The sequence below is a fragment of the Vicia villosa genome, linkage group LG5 (genome assembly GCF_029867415.1).
Source record: "Vicia villosa cultivar HV-30 ecotype Madison, WI linkage group LG5, Vvil1.0, whole genome shotgun sequence".
NCBI lineage: Eukaryota > Viridiplantae > Streptophyta > Magnoliopsida > Fabales > Fabaceae > Vicia > Vicia villosa.
The window spans coordinates 1,929,556-1,946,301 of record NC_081184.1 but is presented as its reverse complement, the minus strand read 5'-3'; the positions used below and the strand labels follow the sequence as shown (position 1 = coordinate 1,946,301).

At 28.3% G+C, this 16,746-nt stretch overlaps 1 protein-coding gene across 2 annotated transcripts; it reads left to right on the top strand.

Annotated features, from left to right (window-relative positions):
• Positions 1–10,160: 10,160 nt before the first annotated feature.
• On the top strand, positions 10,161–15,007 carry LOC131606101 (sister chromatid cohesion protein PDS5 homolog C-like). 2 transcript variants are annotated; one of them, XM_058878381.1, is made up of 12 exons: positions 10,161–10,709; positions 11,127–11,330; positions 11,417–11,598; positions 11,716–11,842; positions 11,931–12,110; positions 12,232–12,291; positions 12,390–13,448; positions 13,736–13,809; positions 13,900–13,951; positions 14,160–14,278; positions 14,395–14,459; positions 14,712–15,007. In XM_058878381.1, exons 1-11 carry the CDS (start codon positions 10,578–10,580, stop codon positions 14,429–14,431), a joined length of 2,226 nt encoding a protein of 741 aa, XP_058734364.1. In that variant the 5' UTR covers positions 10,161–10,577; the 3' UTR covers positions 14,432–14,459; positions 14,712–15,007. The 2 variants fall into 2 exon arrangements, with proteins under 2 accessions (XP_058734364.1, XP_058734363.1); XM_058878380.1 differs by having other exon boundaries at positions 14,390–14,459.
• Positions 15,008–16,746: the final 1,739 nt, after the last annotated feature.

The window sequence follows — 16,746 nt, the reverse complement described above, 5'->3', positions numbered from 1 at the left end:
ACCCATAATTGTTTTACCCATAATTTTATGTATATATAACCTGTGGAAATAACTCATAACTGATAATTTCATTTATATATAACCGGTGGAAATTCAATTAAGATGTGAGGGAAATAATTTACTGAATAAATAATATGATTAATAGGAAGTAATGTCTTAGTTTATTTGGAATGGAGGGTGGCTCTAATTGAAGAGAGTTTGTCTGCAATTTTAAAAATAGACAATCAAATTTAGGAAGAAGACAAGGGCAAATAAGTCAAATCCAATCAATAATCATGTTATTTGCTCTTTCTTCGCTCCTCTGCGAAGAAATGGAAAAGCCGTGGGTCCCAGGTGTTTTACTTCTCTCGTTCCTGTTTCTCTTCAAACCAAACACACAGAAATAAGGTTCTCTCTCCAACCTCTCTCTCTTCAACTTCTCTCTTCCTTACTTCACCCCAACCAAACACACTGTAAAGACTAATTCAGAGAGCTAAAATACGCCCACAATACACAACCATGATTTAAAGCCACTGTAAACAAACTGACGCAAAAGCACAACTTCACTGCTGAATATAAGGCATGTAACACTACCTTCCTTAATAAATAACCTCTTAATGATAACCATGTTACAATTGCCCTGTATTTGCAAAATATAAGGTATACCAACATAACATGGTTAAACAACAAAATTGCAAAAGAACATAAATCGTATTTCATCAATGATAACCTGTAGTTGTTCAAATTCCCGCATGATCATTTAATTTGAGAAAATATCATTTAAATAAGTTTAGGCAGAGCTAATTTTGAAGATTAGCAGTTTAGTTCACATTGATGATGTGGTACAATATAGTTTAGTTCACAGTGCCATGTAAGTTGGAAACACCGATGAGCTTTCAACGCTCACGTCATCTCTAACGGACAATCCTGCAATACTATTATATCTTCGACACCGTTCGAATTGAACATTAAACATACTTCTTGAGTCATCAATAGTTTCACCCTTTGAACTTGGTGGCTTTGTCTTTGAAGTTGAAGGAGAATTTAGATTGCTTTGTCTTATTACTATCTTCCTAATCAGAGAAGGTTTGTCATTCAAAATAATGGTTTCGACTTCCCATGGTCGAGTCTCCATCCTTCTCTCTAACCAACTCCATCCCCATTGGGGATTGTTTGGATCCATAAATGTTTGGTTTATAGATTTGTAGTTGAATTCACACACACACACACACACACACACATATTCCAATTAACCAACCTGATCCATAGAATCAAGCAGATCTTGTACATTTCTGCCCAACACTTGAGACACAATGCGATCAAACAAAATAAAAGTTGTTGATCTTGTCTTATCTATGACTTGTATATGAACCTTAAACATGTAAATTCAAAGAAACACAATATTTTTCATTAACATGTATTATAGTAATTTAAAGTAATTTATTATAAAACATTATTTTACTTACCTAGGAACTACTGTTTTTGGCATCTTGCATTTGTCACAATATAACTTTCCTTCAATATCAAGCTCGCATGTTCTTACTAAGACAAAGCCAAAACATTTATGTCACATTTAGATTAAAAAAATTATCATTAATTACCGTCAGAGTTATCATAAAATATGAATAATTTTTTTATAAAAAAATTACTTCTGTAGATTCAATCAAATCTTCAATAGTCATTTTTTTGGTTTGGAGTAAATCATCTGCCAATGGAATTATGGTTGGTCCGGTCATTTGACTAACACCTTAAGTCAAATCCACGTTTTCCTCAATCATCCTGTTGAATTAAATTGTCAAATATCTACTTATAAAGCAAAGAATAATAAATGACAGGTGAATTGAAAAACAAATTTACCTCAATTTATAGTCGTTAATAGCAGGTATATCAGCATTCAACAACATTTTTGTTCCAAAAAAAATGAGTTAGAGACACCCATTGTGCCTATGGTAAGATAAGAATATCAGTTATTATATTATTCATTTATATATAAAGTTGAGATGTAATAAATAGTAAATATATATTTATAGTCGAACCATAATTTTTCTTCAATTTGCAGATTTGAAGTATGATGATGACACTATGTGAAGAGTCATGTTTTTCCAAAAATATTCACATAGTGTCATCATCATACTTCAAATCTGCAAATTGAAGAAAAATTATGGTTCGACTATAAATATATATTTACTATTTATTACATCTCAACTATGTGAAATTTGCTGTGGTTCGACTATATATATCTACATATTTTTTCTTCAATTTGCAATTTGCAAATTTGCTGTACTTTGTGGAGTGAATTTACATATATATTTTTCACATAGTTATCTGACACACCTTTAATAATATCACAGTTAATTAAAATAAACGTATAAGAAAAGTAATTACATTTTTTTTATATATATTTTTCATGTAAGCATCTATGCTTAATGTTATTTACATATTTTATTTATGAGTTTAATGATAGTGCACTGTCAGTGTGAAGAAATATTACACAAACATTCAATCAAATTATTTTAAAGTGTCAAATCATTCTATAATTTTAAAATTTACAAACTGACTTGATAAGATACATGATTGTCATTGGTTGACAGTGTAAAAATATTTTACACTGTCAGTGCACATCCCCTTTTCTCTTTATTAATGGAAATTTCGTAACAGACCTCCTAACCTTCTTGGCCACCTCTGACAAAATTCCCAGAATGCCACATATTTCGGAAATGCATCTCCGAAATCACTTTTTTTCAGAAAAAAGGGTGATTTTGGAAGTGCACTTCCGAAAACACGAAAAAAAGGTGTTTTCGGAGATGCATTTCCGAAAACACCCCTTTTTTGAGTTTTCGGAGATGCATTTCCGAAAACACCGAGGGAGGTGTTTTCGGAGATGCATATCCGAAATATTCAAAGACCAAATTGGTCTTGGAATGTTTCGGATATACACTTCCGAAATAATTCAATAATTATTAAAAAATTAAAATCAAGGTGAATCAATACAATTAATAGGTATAAAATGAAAGTGAATCAATAAAATGAAGGTAAATCAATAAAATTAAGGTGAATCAAAATTTTCTAAACAATTTTAAAGTTAAAATTTATTTTATTAACTTATATAAATCAAGATTCTTACTTAATAATAATTAGCATAATAATTTTATTGTGAAAAAAAATATAATTGTATTTTAAATAATTGTGAAATTTGTTTCAAATAATGAATACACGTTTTTTTAATTAAAAAATCACATATTTTTCTTAATAAATAATAAAAATAATGTATTACAATTAATAATAATAATAATAATCACGTAATTTATATTAATTTTTCTTAAAAATACGTGATTTTTAATATTTATTTGTAGGAAATGTTATTTTTTATTAAATAATGGTTTATCTCAATTTTAAACAAATGACAATTTTGATAATTAAGAAAAATTATATTCTACAAACTTATTTTAATTTTTAATTTTCAAATTATAAATTTTTTAATATTAATAAATAATAAACGTTATATTGAAATAAAAAAAAATCTGACCTTCAATCAAATTTTGTTATTTTTATTTAAATAAACTTATATTATATATACTTTATATACACTATAAAAATTGTTATATTTTTAAATAGTGCGTTAAAATATAAAAACTATATAAACAGTAAATATAAAAACAAACAAGGATTAATGATTAATCCAAAAATATTATATAAAGTGAACAATGAAATTGATAATATTTTGTAATCATTTTTTAAACATTTTAAAAAATATTATACATATTTTTTATTTTTACATATTTGTGTGCTTATTATTCATTATTTATGCACATTTTGAGCATTATTTTTTATTCTATTTAAAATTAAAACAATTTTATTATTTACTTTAATTAATTGAATATGATTTTTTTAAAGAAAATAAAAACGTGAGTTTTGTTTTAAAATAAGAATATGTTATTTTTTTATAAAGATTAACAATTATTATAAATATATAAATAAAAAATTATAACTTATTTTGTAAGTGAAATTATTTTCATTTTTTAATTAAAATTATTTTAAATTTTAAAATTTGAATTAGGATAGAAATATATAATAACTATTATTCATAACTCATAAATTATATCAAAATATATAATTATTATTATTTATTACTCATAAATTATATCAAATTTATGATATGTGAATTAATTAATATCCTAAAATTAATTTTTGGGATTTTTTAAGATTTTTTTTGTTGTTTCGGAGATGCATCTCCGAATTAGTCAAAATCCCAATTTTTGGGATTTTTTTGGAAATGCACTTCCGAACTCTGGAAAAATTTTAAAAAAAAAATATTTCGGAAATGCATTTCCGAAGCGGGGTAAAATGGGTTTTTCGCTGGGGTGACTCCATAGGGAGGTGGGTAAAGAAAAAAATCTTATTTATTTATTTGTTGATCTTTTGGTGTGTGTAGCTCGTGTCACAAATGTTTTTTTTTTATTTAAAAGAGAAAAGATCAATATTCTTACCTACTTTAGATTTACAGTTTTAATTATAATAATATAATTTTTTTAACAAGCATGATTTTTTCTCTAAGATAAATCATCAGAGTTATCATAAGTATTTTTTTTCCCAAATTGAACATGTTTTAAAATATTTCTATTGTTTATCTAAGAAATTAGAGTTCCACAAATTTCTAGGCTTTGATCTCTTCGTATCTTTTTTGAAAATAGAATTTTGAAAAGATGTAAAATTATCTAGTATCCCAAGTCTTTTTGGATCAAATTGATTTTCAATACTTAACTCATTATCCAGTTAATAGTGATCATAGCCTTTATATAGACATTTTTAAACAGTTAGGCTAATAGACTCTCTTCCCCAACACAATATCTGACTCATATTCTAAAGTTAGTTTTTGGACTGTCTCAAAATTTCTAATATATATTTTTGCATTTTTTTTTCAAACTTCTAAGTAAGATTAAAATATGGTTTGGTTGGAACATTTTAAAACATCACCACCGAAAAAGGGAGTACTAATATTTTAAAGCTTCATAAAATATGCTCATACTCTCATGTGTAGTGTATGTTTGAATTTGCTTTTACAAGTTCCAAAAACACTTCTACTCTACTTCAATTTGAAAATTAGTTTCTTTTTTAGATACTTTTTCAAAATCAATTATCCTCTTCCAAAAGTAATTCTAGTAGAAACTACAATTCATAGCTTTTGAGTTTGGTAAAATCAATTCTACATTTATTATATTTATTACAACTCTTTTAAATTTTCCTTCTTTAAGCTCTATTTGGTAAAATTAGCTGGTAGCTTTTAGTTGATAGCTGGTAGCTTTTAGCTAGTAGCTTTTAGCTGATAGCTGGTAGCTGATAGTTGATAAGCTAATGTTAGCTGATAGATACAAAATGTCATTAATGACATTTTAATTAATGAGGGTAATAATATATTTTAGCTAAAATAATAAGGGTATTAATGGAAGAAAAACTCACAACATTATTTGTATTAGAATTTATTACCATTTTGGTAATTATACAATTCAAAATCAATTTTGTTAAAACTATTCAAACAACATTAATTGATAACAATCACTTCTATATCAGTGTAAATTCAATTTTGTTGAAATCAATTTTACCAAACTCAATTCTCTCAGAATCAATTTTGTCCACCTAAGATAGAAAATCATTAACATTAACATTATCATAGGTTACTTTAGATCGAACATGGTTTAAAATTCTCCTAATGTTCACCTAGTTAGAGCTCCATAAACATTTTTAGGCTTTGACCTACCCTAGCCCTTTTTTTTAAGTAGAATTTTGAAAAGGTGTAAAAGTAATGCAAGTATTAACAACGTTTTTGGATTAAGGTGGTTTTCTAGTACTTGAATCATTATACAAACAAAATCCTATACTCTTAAAAAAGAATATATCTTTAGGCTACTCTATTTATTGTTCCGTGACATCTATTTATTATTCTCTAATTTTACTAGTTGGTTATCAATATGATAATAGGATATAAAGTGAAATTAAAAAAATTATTAGTATATTAATATTATAAAAATACAGGAGAGTAATATATTTTAAAAATCTTGGGAGACTTTGATAATGCTGGAGAAACTCAAAGCTCTAATTGAAGCGGTGGAAATGGCAAACAAGAATGGTTGGAGGAAGGTTTGGCTCGAAGAAGACTCGAAAAATGCTAATGATTCTTTTAAGAAGAAGAAAAAAATACCATAGAAATTGTAAAATACATTGATGAGTTGCGTAAGATCATGTCCTTTAGTGGTATGCTCATACATTTTTAGAAAATGTGAAATATGTGTTAATAAGAAGGCGTTTTTAGAAATTATTTTAGGGTGAAGTACTTTAGTTAATTTTTAATTTTAATATTTTTATAATAAAGTTGAAATCAATAAAAAATATTTACTTAAGAGTTTCCCAAAACCAACCTAATACAAAACAAATCTTAGATTATCTCTAAGGCGGATAATATCATGAAGATATATTGGTCGTGTTTCGTATCTAACCTATATTCTTGGCGTAGATGATCATACGTAGATGATCATACTTTAAAAAGGCGTTTTTAGAGATTATTTTAGGGTGAATATGTTTTGATTATGTATATAGACTTGGAAGAGATGGATATTGTCCTAACTAAAACTTAATTATGTATATGTTGACGAGTCCCACATCGATTGGATATCAATTTCATGAACTTGCAAAGCCATTAAATATAATCATAAGCGACTAACATGATAATGAATAATTGTGACCCGTTTCCTGAAATAACAAGGCGTGATGGGTTCTTACTCAATAAATATTTTTTCAAGGGGATTGAAGTTGACCAAGTTATAGCTCCGCAAAAAAGGTACATTTTAAAACCATTTTATAGCTACTTTTATATTTAGTCATTATCAATATGTCCACTTATCGCACTAGTTGTTTATACTCTTTTGTAGTTAGTATGATATCAAATTTTAAGAGTATTTTCATGGTTTGAATGACAAGAATATTGGTTTCTTGAATTTTTATTTTAGATCACATTATACGACTAATTTTTAGAATAGATCCTTATATCACATATTAAATTTCTAGAAAAATCATGTCTAGATGATATAATTATCCTTTTTCAACCTCTTTGTGTGTACAATTCTCCCTATATCACATATGACTGATTTTTATTTTTGATTATGTATATAAACTTGTAAGAGATGATATTGTCCTAACTAAAGCTTAATTATGTATATGTTGACGAGTCCCACATCGGTTGGATATCAATTTCATGAACTTGCAAAGCCATTAAATATAATCATAAGCGACTAATATGATAATGAATAATCGTGAACCGTCTCCTGAAATAAGAAGGCGTGATGGGTTTGTACTTAATAAATTTTTTTCCAAAGGGATTGAAGTTGACCAAGTCATAGCCCAGCAAAAAAGGTACATTTTAAAACCATTTTATAGCTACTTTTATGTTTAGTTATTATCAATATGTCCACTAATATCTCATTAGTTGTTTACACTCTTTTGTACTTAGTAATTATTCATTATCTTGCATTAGATTAGATATTTGAGTATGACGATTTGCAATAATTATAGAGAATATCAAATTTTAAGAGTATTTTTATGGTTTGAATGACAAGAATATTGGTTTCTTGAATTTTTATTTTAGATCATATTATACCACTGATTTTTAGAATAGATCCCTATATCACATATCAAATTTTGTACAAAAATCATGTTTAGATGATATAATTATCCTTTTTCAACCTCTTTACGTATAGCTCCATTCATAAATATTTTGACTTAAAGGGAATTATCAGTATTTTCACTTATTTTAGGTTTAGAATCTAAAACATCACGAGTTTTAATTATATCATTAGAATTTGATAGTACCAATTTTTCATTTGAAGTATAACTTCTCTAAGATAGAAAATATCAGACTCAAATTCTAAAGTTAGTTCTTGAATTGTCTCAAAATTTAAATACATAGTTTGGCATTTCTTTTTCTCACATTTCTTAGCAATATTAGAATGTGGTTAGGTTTGAATATTTTTCAACTTCACCATTAGGAGTGGGATAACTAAAATTTGATATGTTTGATTTTTTTGTCATCTATTATTTAGACATCTCTCTTAAGAGCGTTATTTGTGTCAAACCTCTAGATGATCACCCAATTTAAAGAATGAAGCTAAATGTATACTATTATTGCATAAATATTAACTAATGCTACAATGATGTGATCATTCTAGGCTTAAAGGATATTGCAACAACTTCATGAAAAAAGAGCTTTGTAAGAAGAGAAGGATCAATATTCTCATCATATCAACTCAACTTTAGCTTTTAAAGCTTAGTGTGCTCATATTCACAGTAATCAAATAAAATAATATTTGGTTTATCAAAACTTCATAAATTTATTGTCAGGTACACATCCCTTTTTATTTTTCATTATAATTGACATGATTTATGTGAATAATATTAATTTTTTGAAAATTATGCTCTTAAGAAAGAATATATATCTTCAAACTAGTTGATATTATTCTATGACATCTATTTATTACTATCTAATTTTGAATTCTTGATTATAAATATGACAATAAAATATAGAGTAAAATTATAAAATTGATTAGTTTTTGATAGTGTCTTACCCTTTCAAGAAGTAGGGTTTGTAGAAGGTGTAAGAGCATATCCATTATCACTGGTCTTCTAGATCGAGATGATTTTTTCAACACTTAATTCCTTACAAATCTGTCATATCTTTCCTCTGGATTCATTAAATAATTAGGCTGCTTACCGGCTCTTTTTCTTGAAATAGTATCTAGTTTAGTTTTAGAGTTCAGATCTCAAACTAACTCTAATTTTTTGATACTTGTTTTTGCAATTCTCTTTTCAAAATTCTTAGTAACACATGAGTGTGGTTTTATTTTTGAACTATTTCAATTTTAAAAATAAAACTATATCCACATGTTACTAAAAACTCCAAAAGAGAAATAAAAAAAAAATAGCGAAAGTTTAGAATCAATTTAAGAATTTAACTCTAAAACTCAAATGAATACTATTTCAAGAAAGAGATCCCACAGGCCGAATTGTTTAATGAATTTCGAGGAAGGATATGATCACTCTTGGACTTGTAAGTAATTAAGTGTTGATAAATCATGATCCAAAAATGCTCGTTAAAATGACTAAGCACTTACACATTCTACTTACCTTGCTTTCAAAAATGGTAAGACGTTATCGAAACCTAAAATTGTCAGTTAAACTCTATTTTTTTAAGGTGAATAATGAAAATATATTAAAACTTGCTCAATTTAGAAAAAATCGGATATAAGATGTGATGTTCTATCTTGTGAAAATCCTGCTTTTGTTGAGGAAAATGCACCATCAAATCTTGAAAATATGTGCAAAGCTTGCAAATTTTTACTTACCAAATATAAATTTATGAGTCCAAAAATGTTTCTCCTTTTACAAATTTAAACATTCCTGATGAAAGCTTCCTCCACATACGTTAGCGAAGAAATAATATTAGCATTAAGAATCATGATGATCATTCTAATTACGTGTCGAAGTTAAGAGATGATAATTTGAGTGTTATACTTGAGAAGAATTCTTTGTATTACCATAGTGTTAGAATGGAAAACTTATATATAGTAAAAAATGATTTTGAAGTGAAACAATTGGCACCCATTAGAAAGATGTAATTTAGTGATATATATATATATATATATATATATATATATATATATATATATATATATATATATATATATATATATATATATATATATATATATATATATATATATATATTTAGATAACAAAGTTATGTATCTCTAACCTCAAACATTCATAAATTTCACTCTCATTTTAAATTATGAATCATAAATCAACTTAATATGTGTTTTGTTTTATGGTGAAGAAAATTAATTTTAAGTGAATTGATTCTTTTTAAAAGTAATTTGAATGTAAAATGATTTATGTTAGGACACGTAAAAAAATAATAGTTGAACAATATTTTTTATATAAAAATCACGTTTAAATTTATAAATTATAAAATCTAAATTCAAATAGAATTAATTTAAAAAATGATAATCAAAACAACATCAATGATCAGCAATCTCTATGAGTAATAACTCTCAAGGACATCTTAAACAATACATTGCACTCTCTATAATGAATTATATTCAAGGGTTTGATGGTAAATTGAGAACACACTTCTCATTTTAACACTTATTTTTTTATCGAATGAAATTATAACTTTTTTGTCGAGTAAAATACGTGTGGGTCCTATTACTTTATATGAGACCAATCTTTTAAAGTGAGGGACTCAAATGTACTTTACCACCTGGTAAAAAAGAGTAAAGACACTTCTCTTCCTTAAACACTGATGAAAAAGAATAAAAAATTATTTTACAAAGAATTCTTATATGGTAACCTAATAAAATTGATGAAATACAATGTACAAGCATTCAAAATCTGAAAGTAGTAAAAAACAGAGAATTTTTATAATACATTTCTTATATCCTTGATTGCAAGTGCTATAAATTCTTAAATTGAATTTTGTGGAGTTGTAAATTGACAATTTTTAGGGTTTTAAAGTGCATAATTTTAGTGTGCTGTAATTTTGTGAGCAAAACATGACTTGTTCTACTGATAGCATTGTTTTGAGTGATGATGATAGAGATGCAGTGAAGAGGCTTAGGCATGTTGGAAGACAGCTATCCAGAAATTTGACTTGTTCAGTTGATCAGCTTCTTCAATTGCTTGATGTAATCTATCTCATTTCTATTGATTTTTGATATCTGCTTGAATTTTTGTGTCATGAATTTTGCTGAATTGTTCTCAATACTGTCTTGTTGATTATGACTAGTAGTTTGCTGATAAGTACGATTTTAACACGAGTACTAATCGGTAAATGTAGGTACAATTGGCCGAACTGTTTGATCGAATTTCGTTGTTTTTTTTTTTTTTGAATTAGGGTTTCTGTTCTATCATATTTATATTCTGGATTTGTATCAGTGCTTTACAAATTGGTTTCATATCTATTGATATATGTTTAAGTTTCTGCTGGATTTGTTTCTCATCAATTCAATTGTATATCTTGAATTGTGCTTCTGTTCTTACAAGAGTGATTGAATTCTGATTTTTCCCCCTTCTGTTTGGTGAATGGTGATTCTAACTTTTAGAAATTGGAGGTGGTATTATCAAACTTGGAACATGATCCTCCCAAGCCAATTCAAGGATCTCTTGTACTTCCAATGAAGACACTCATTTCGGATCAACTTTTGAGACACGGTGACGAGGATGTTAAGATTTCTGTTACAGCTTGTCTCACTCAGATTACGAGAATAACAGCACCCAATGCCCCTTATGATGATGAACAGATGAAGGTACTTGTTTTAACTAGATTCAATTTTCATTATAGATAATGAATATAAAATTTTGTAATTATATTTTTGTTGTTCAAATTGTACAGGAGTATTTGAAGCTTGCCGTGGCAGCTTTTGAGAAATTGTCACAGGTATCTGGCCGCAGATATGAAAAAGCAGTTAGCATACTTGAAAACTTTTCAAAGATCAAAATTTTCGTGATTATGCTGGACCTTGAGTGTGATGACCTGGTTATGGAGATGTTTCAACATTTCTTGAGAATTATAAGGTTAGCGCCCTTACAACATGAATTTTTATGTTACTTCTGCTTTATGTAGCACTGACGCTTACACTAATATTGGTTCTGCCGTGAGAAAATGATTTGATTTGTTTGCTCAATTTAAAGGTCAAACCATCCAAGTAATGTAATTGAGTCAATGGAGAATGTAATGACCGGGATACTAGACGAAAGCGAAGATATTTCCATGGATCTTCTTAGGCCTTTGTTAGATAGCGTAAGAAAGGCGAATCAGGTAACTTGTTTTGCACTATTAGTTGTGTTTTCCTCTGCATTATGAATTAATTTCACTGTGTTAATCTAGTTGTACTTGATTTTCTCAGACTATTTCGCCTATCGGTTGGACCTTGGCGGAGAAAGTAATTACGAATTGTGCTGTCAAACTTAAACCTTATCTCATGCAAGCAGTTGTATCCTCTGGAAGAATGCTCGACGAGTATCCACAAATCGTGACTTCTATTTGCCAGAATCAACCTGAATCACAAAAACACAATCAATCATTGGTATGTTTTCTAAGTAAACTTCTTTCAAATTAATTTTGTTTTGAGAAGTGCTTTTTAAAAAGACACAAAAAGACGAGAATCTGAAACTAGTGTAAGGATTGATTGTGTTACAATGTTTCAGATTCAGGCAGTTGATAACAATCTTGATGCACCTAAAGGTGCTCATGAAGAACCCTCTGACGTAAATTATCTTTTTCCTTATTCAGTATGCTTTTGTATTATTAATTTTTCCTTCGCAAAGCATTGGCCAATACATTTATCTTTATTTCTAAAAATCAGGTGACAAAAGGGCTTGAAACAGATAATACTTGTGTGAGAGATGGCCAACTTGAAGATGACATGGAGACAAATATACGAAGTAATAGTGCTGCTACTATGGATGGAGACGTTGATGAAAGTTCTGGTTCAAAAAGGAAACTGCATTCAAGTACTAAGAATTCCGAGAAAACAAATCCGAAAGAGTTAGTTCAGGAAATGAACTCTGAAACTCAACTGGATATTGTTCCAAGAAAGAGAGCACGGAAGCCTAATTCTTTAATGAATCCAGAGGAAGGATATGATCACTCTTGGATTTGTAAGGAATCAAGTATTAGAAAATCATCTCAACCCAAAAGGGCTCGTGATAATGGCTATGCTCTTGCACATTCTAAAAACCCTACTTCCACAAAGGGTAAGGAACTGTCAAATCCCAAAACTGTCGACCAAGCACTATTTTCTGAGGTTAAGGATGGAAAAGTATCTATAAAAACATCGGATAGAGGCAACAATTTTCTATCTTGTGAAAATACTGCATCTGTTGAGGGAACTGTAGTGTCAAATCCTAAAGATGTGAGCAATGCTTGTGAAAATAGTGCATCTGTTAAGGGAATTGTAGTGTCAAATCCTAAAGATGTGAGCAATGTTTGTGAAGCTTTAGTTTCAAAATCTAAAAATGATGAGAATACAAATGATGATTCTCCTAGAAATCATAACATTCGTAATGGAAGCTTCCTCAAAAGACGCCGGTCTAGGAAAAGTATTAGCATTAGGAAGTTAAAAGATGATAATTTAAGTCCTTTACAAGAGAAGACTTCTTCAAAATCCCCTGGTGTTAGCATGGAAGATATATCTAAAGTAAAGGAGTCTGAAGTGAAACATGAGGCACCTGTTAGAACGATTAAATTGTCTATAAAGTTTGATGGGAAAGTTGTTGTGCCTCCTACACCAATAGTTGCTAGCACGAAATCCGAGAATTTTTGTGAAGACGAGGGAAGATCCTCTTCTCAAATAAAAGTTAACAAAAGGAGGAAACAAACTGCTACTTCTGATAAAGGTTTCAACAAATCGTCTGCTATGAAGGTATGATAAAATTACAATTGGGAACTCCATTGTACGATGCACTAATGAGTTAGTTATTACATAAGCAATGCCCTAGTATTTATAGAAACTCATTCATGCTTAGCTTATGCTATCATGAACACCGTGCATTGCTAACTATGGCCAGATACATATTTAACTGATAGGTGCCTTAGTGCACAAGCTACTACTACTTCTAATAAGATATATAACAAGTTTAAGTCAATATCTCATGTGAAAATTATATGTTTGTACAACTCTTACATATTTTTTGTTTAATATTTGTTTAGGGACATGAACCTATAAAACTTGATAGCTCCTTGGTTGGTAAAAGGATCAAGATCTGGTGGCCATTGGACAAGATGTAAGAATCTCAATATGATCTTAGCTACATTAGATGATGCTTGTATTTACTCAACACTAATTTTTCGGTGTTTATGATTCATTTCTTCAGGTATTATGAAGGTGTTGTCGAGACCTATGATCATGTCAGAGGAAAGTACAAGGTGAGATTTCTGTTACTCATCTTAGTTTTGTATGTTTTCTTTAGGTCTTCAAGGAAGCATTATTTTTAATGAAATTGATAACTGAATTCAGGTAAAGATTATGAAACAAAAGTTATGGTGTTTTAAATAATTGAGGCCTTAAGTTTAGAAGCAAAAAGTATTGAATGAGATAAGTATGTTTGTTAATTTTTCTATGACTATTCAATAGATTTTGTACGATGATGGTGTTACGGAACAGTTAAATCTCAATAAAGAGCGTTGGGAGTTGGTTAATGTTTCACCAGAAGAAGGACTTGGACTTCAGAAGCTTGAAGAAACATCTGATAAGTAAGTACAGTCTGTCTCAAAGCTTTTACTTAACTCAAGTTGTTTTGCAGTTGATGCTTTTTATTTGATTTATGAGCATATTTATACTATAACGTATTTTATAATATGCAGAGCAGAAAAAAGCATTGGAAAATCAAAGGTGATAATCTCTGAAGGATGAATAAATCAATTCTCTATCTAGGTAAGTCTGTATTCTAGGCAATATCTTTTAGTTTAGCAAACTATGAAACACTTACATGGACACCCGGATACAATATTGGCACAGATACGGAGATACCAATAATAAATGGAAGTGATTGAATATAGCATCTGTCTGTGTTCTATCAGTGTTGGATATCAGACACACCTTCAATAAAAAATATCGGTACTACAAAGTAAGCAATTATTTAATTGGGATCCTTATTGAAATCTACAAAGTTTTATGTTCTTGCAGGTATGCTTTAGTTGATGATTCTATAACAGCGAAAGAATGAAGAATGATTCACCCATCAAAAAGTATATTGACCTATAGGGAATGTGTCAAAGAAACAAAGACCTATAGAAAATGTGTTAGAATGGAGAATGTACATCATGTGCATATATATTGGAATATGTTGTTAGTTATGGTAGCACAATGTAAATATGTTGGAAATAGAGAAATTTCGATGAAGATATAGATTCTCTTTTTTTATGATGAAACTACAACCACTATCAGGATACTTTATATTCTTCTAAAAATAAGATTGGATTAGTGTGGTTACTTTATAACTTCACATATGATTACTATTTGTTTCAAATGTAGTTTTGTGGTTACTACTAGTTTCACATATAGTTACTATTAGTTTTTATATGTGGTTACTATTAATTATACATGTGATTACTTTAGTTAGTAGTATAATGATATATAAATGGTGTACCACATGTTTGCAATCACAATTCATATAGATCAGTTGAAAAGAAACACTCTCTTCACTCTAATTTCATTTATCTTCTATATGCTCCTTACCTTATTTGTTAAAGTATCTCAACAAATTTGTATCAGAGCACCGTTTCGATTCAAGTTTCCATCATTTGAAAAAGGAAGCACAACCTCTAACCAATTTCTTGCAATCTACCTATGTTTAAAGAGGAATACTTTGATAAATGTTGCATGCAAATGAAGGTGGTTTTAAGATGTATTTGAAATTGTGTATCCTCAACATTGGAACTTGGAATCCAATACAACATATGTGCAAAAGACTACTCATTGTGAATTGAGCAATAATGATGGGAAAGTATATTCTTATCTATCAATTTGTGGATCCAAACATCTTTGAGAAGATCATATAGTTATGACCATTAAAGAGTCAAAAGACTCGTATGAGACGAAGTTTGAAGAATTGTAAACATCTCTTAAAACTCATGAGTTGAGACCGAAACAGAAAATTTAAAGAAAATGATTGAGTAAGTATTGCAGGCCAAATTCTTCAAGAAATTGAAAGAAAACTCTTCAAAAATCGACAAAGGAAAGCAGAAATGAAAGAAGTAGGAATGATCATGACAAAACAACATCTTCAAGGTGAGACAAGATGATAATTAGAGAAATATCTCACAAAGAGAAGAAAAAAAAAATAGAGAAATATGAATTTAAATATATTTGTTTTTTGTTTGCAAATTTCTTTTCTAGCTTTACTCCTAAAATCATATTTTTTGTAAAATGAACTTTTAATTTAGTGGGAAAGTATGAAATATTAGTTGTTAGTTAAAAAATTAATGATTGATATTATATCAATAATGATTTATTATAAATATGTAAATGATATTGTTTATTAGATTTGTAAGTTCGATCGAGACTACTTATTAACTACACTTTAGAAGATACATGTTTCATCAATAAGTTGAAGGGACCATCGTGAGGCAGTGCAAATTAAATTTTGAATTTTAATTGAACGTGATATTTATATTTTTTTATATTTAATACACCTTAAATAAAAATCACCGCTATAATAAAAAAACGAATGAAAAAAAGTAATTTAATTATTTCATATATATTTTAATGTAGTCTTCTAGAACTTTATATTATATAAGATTTTATTTATCTTTTGTAAAATTTTTAATTTTAATATTATAATTTTATATTAATTTAAAATCAATAAAAAATATTTACATAAGAGTTTCCCCAAAACAAACCTAATACACAACAATGTTAAGTTATTTTTAAGGTGAATAATATTTTTAGGATGTTTTGATCTAGATGATCATATTTTGCTAGTAGATAGTCTTAGTAAATACGTCTTGAATATAGTTTTTTATTTAGTTAATATAAGAATTTGGACGAGGTTATTGAGTTCAATTAAAGCTTAATTGTGTATGTGTTTACGAGTTCCACATCGATTGGAGATCAATTTCATAAATTCACAAACTCTTTAAATATAATTATAGGTGACTAATGTGATAACGAATAATCATAAACCATCTTTTGAAACGAGAAGGTGTGATGAATTCGTACA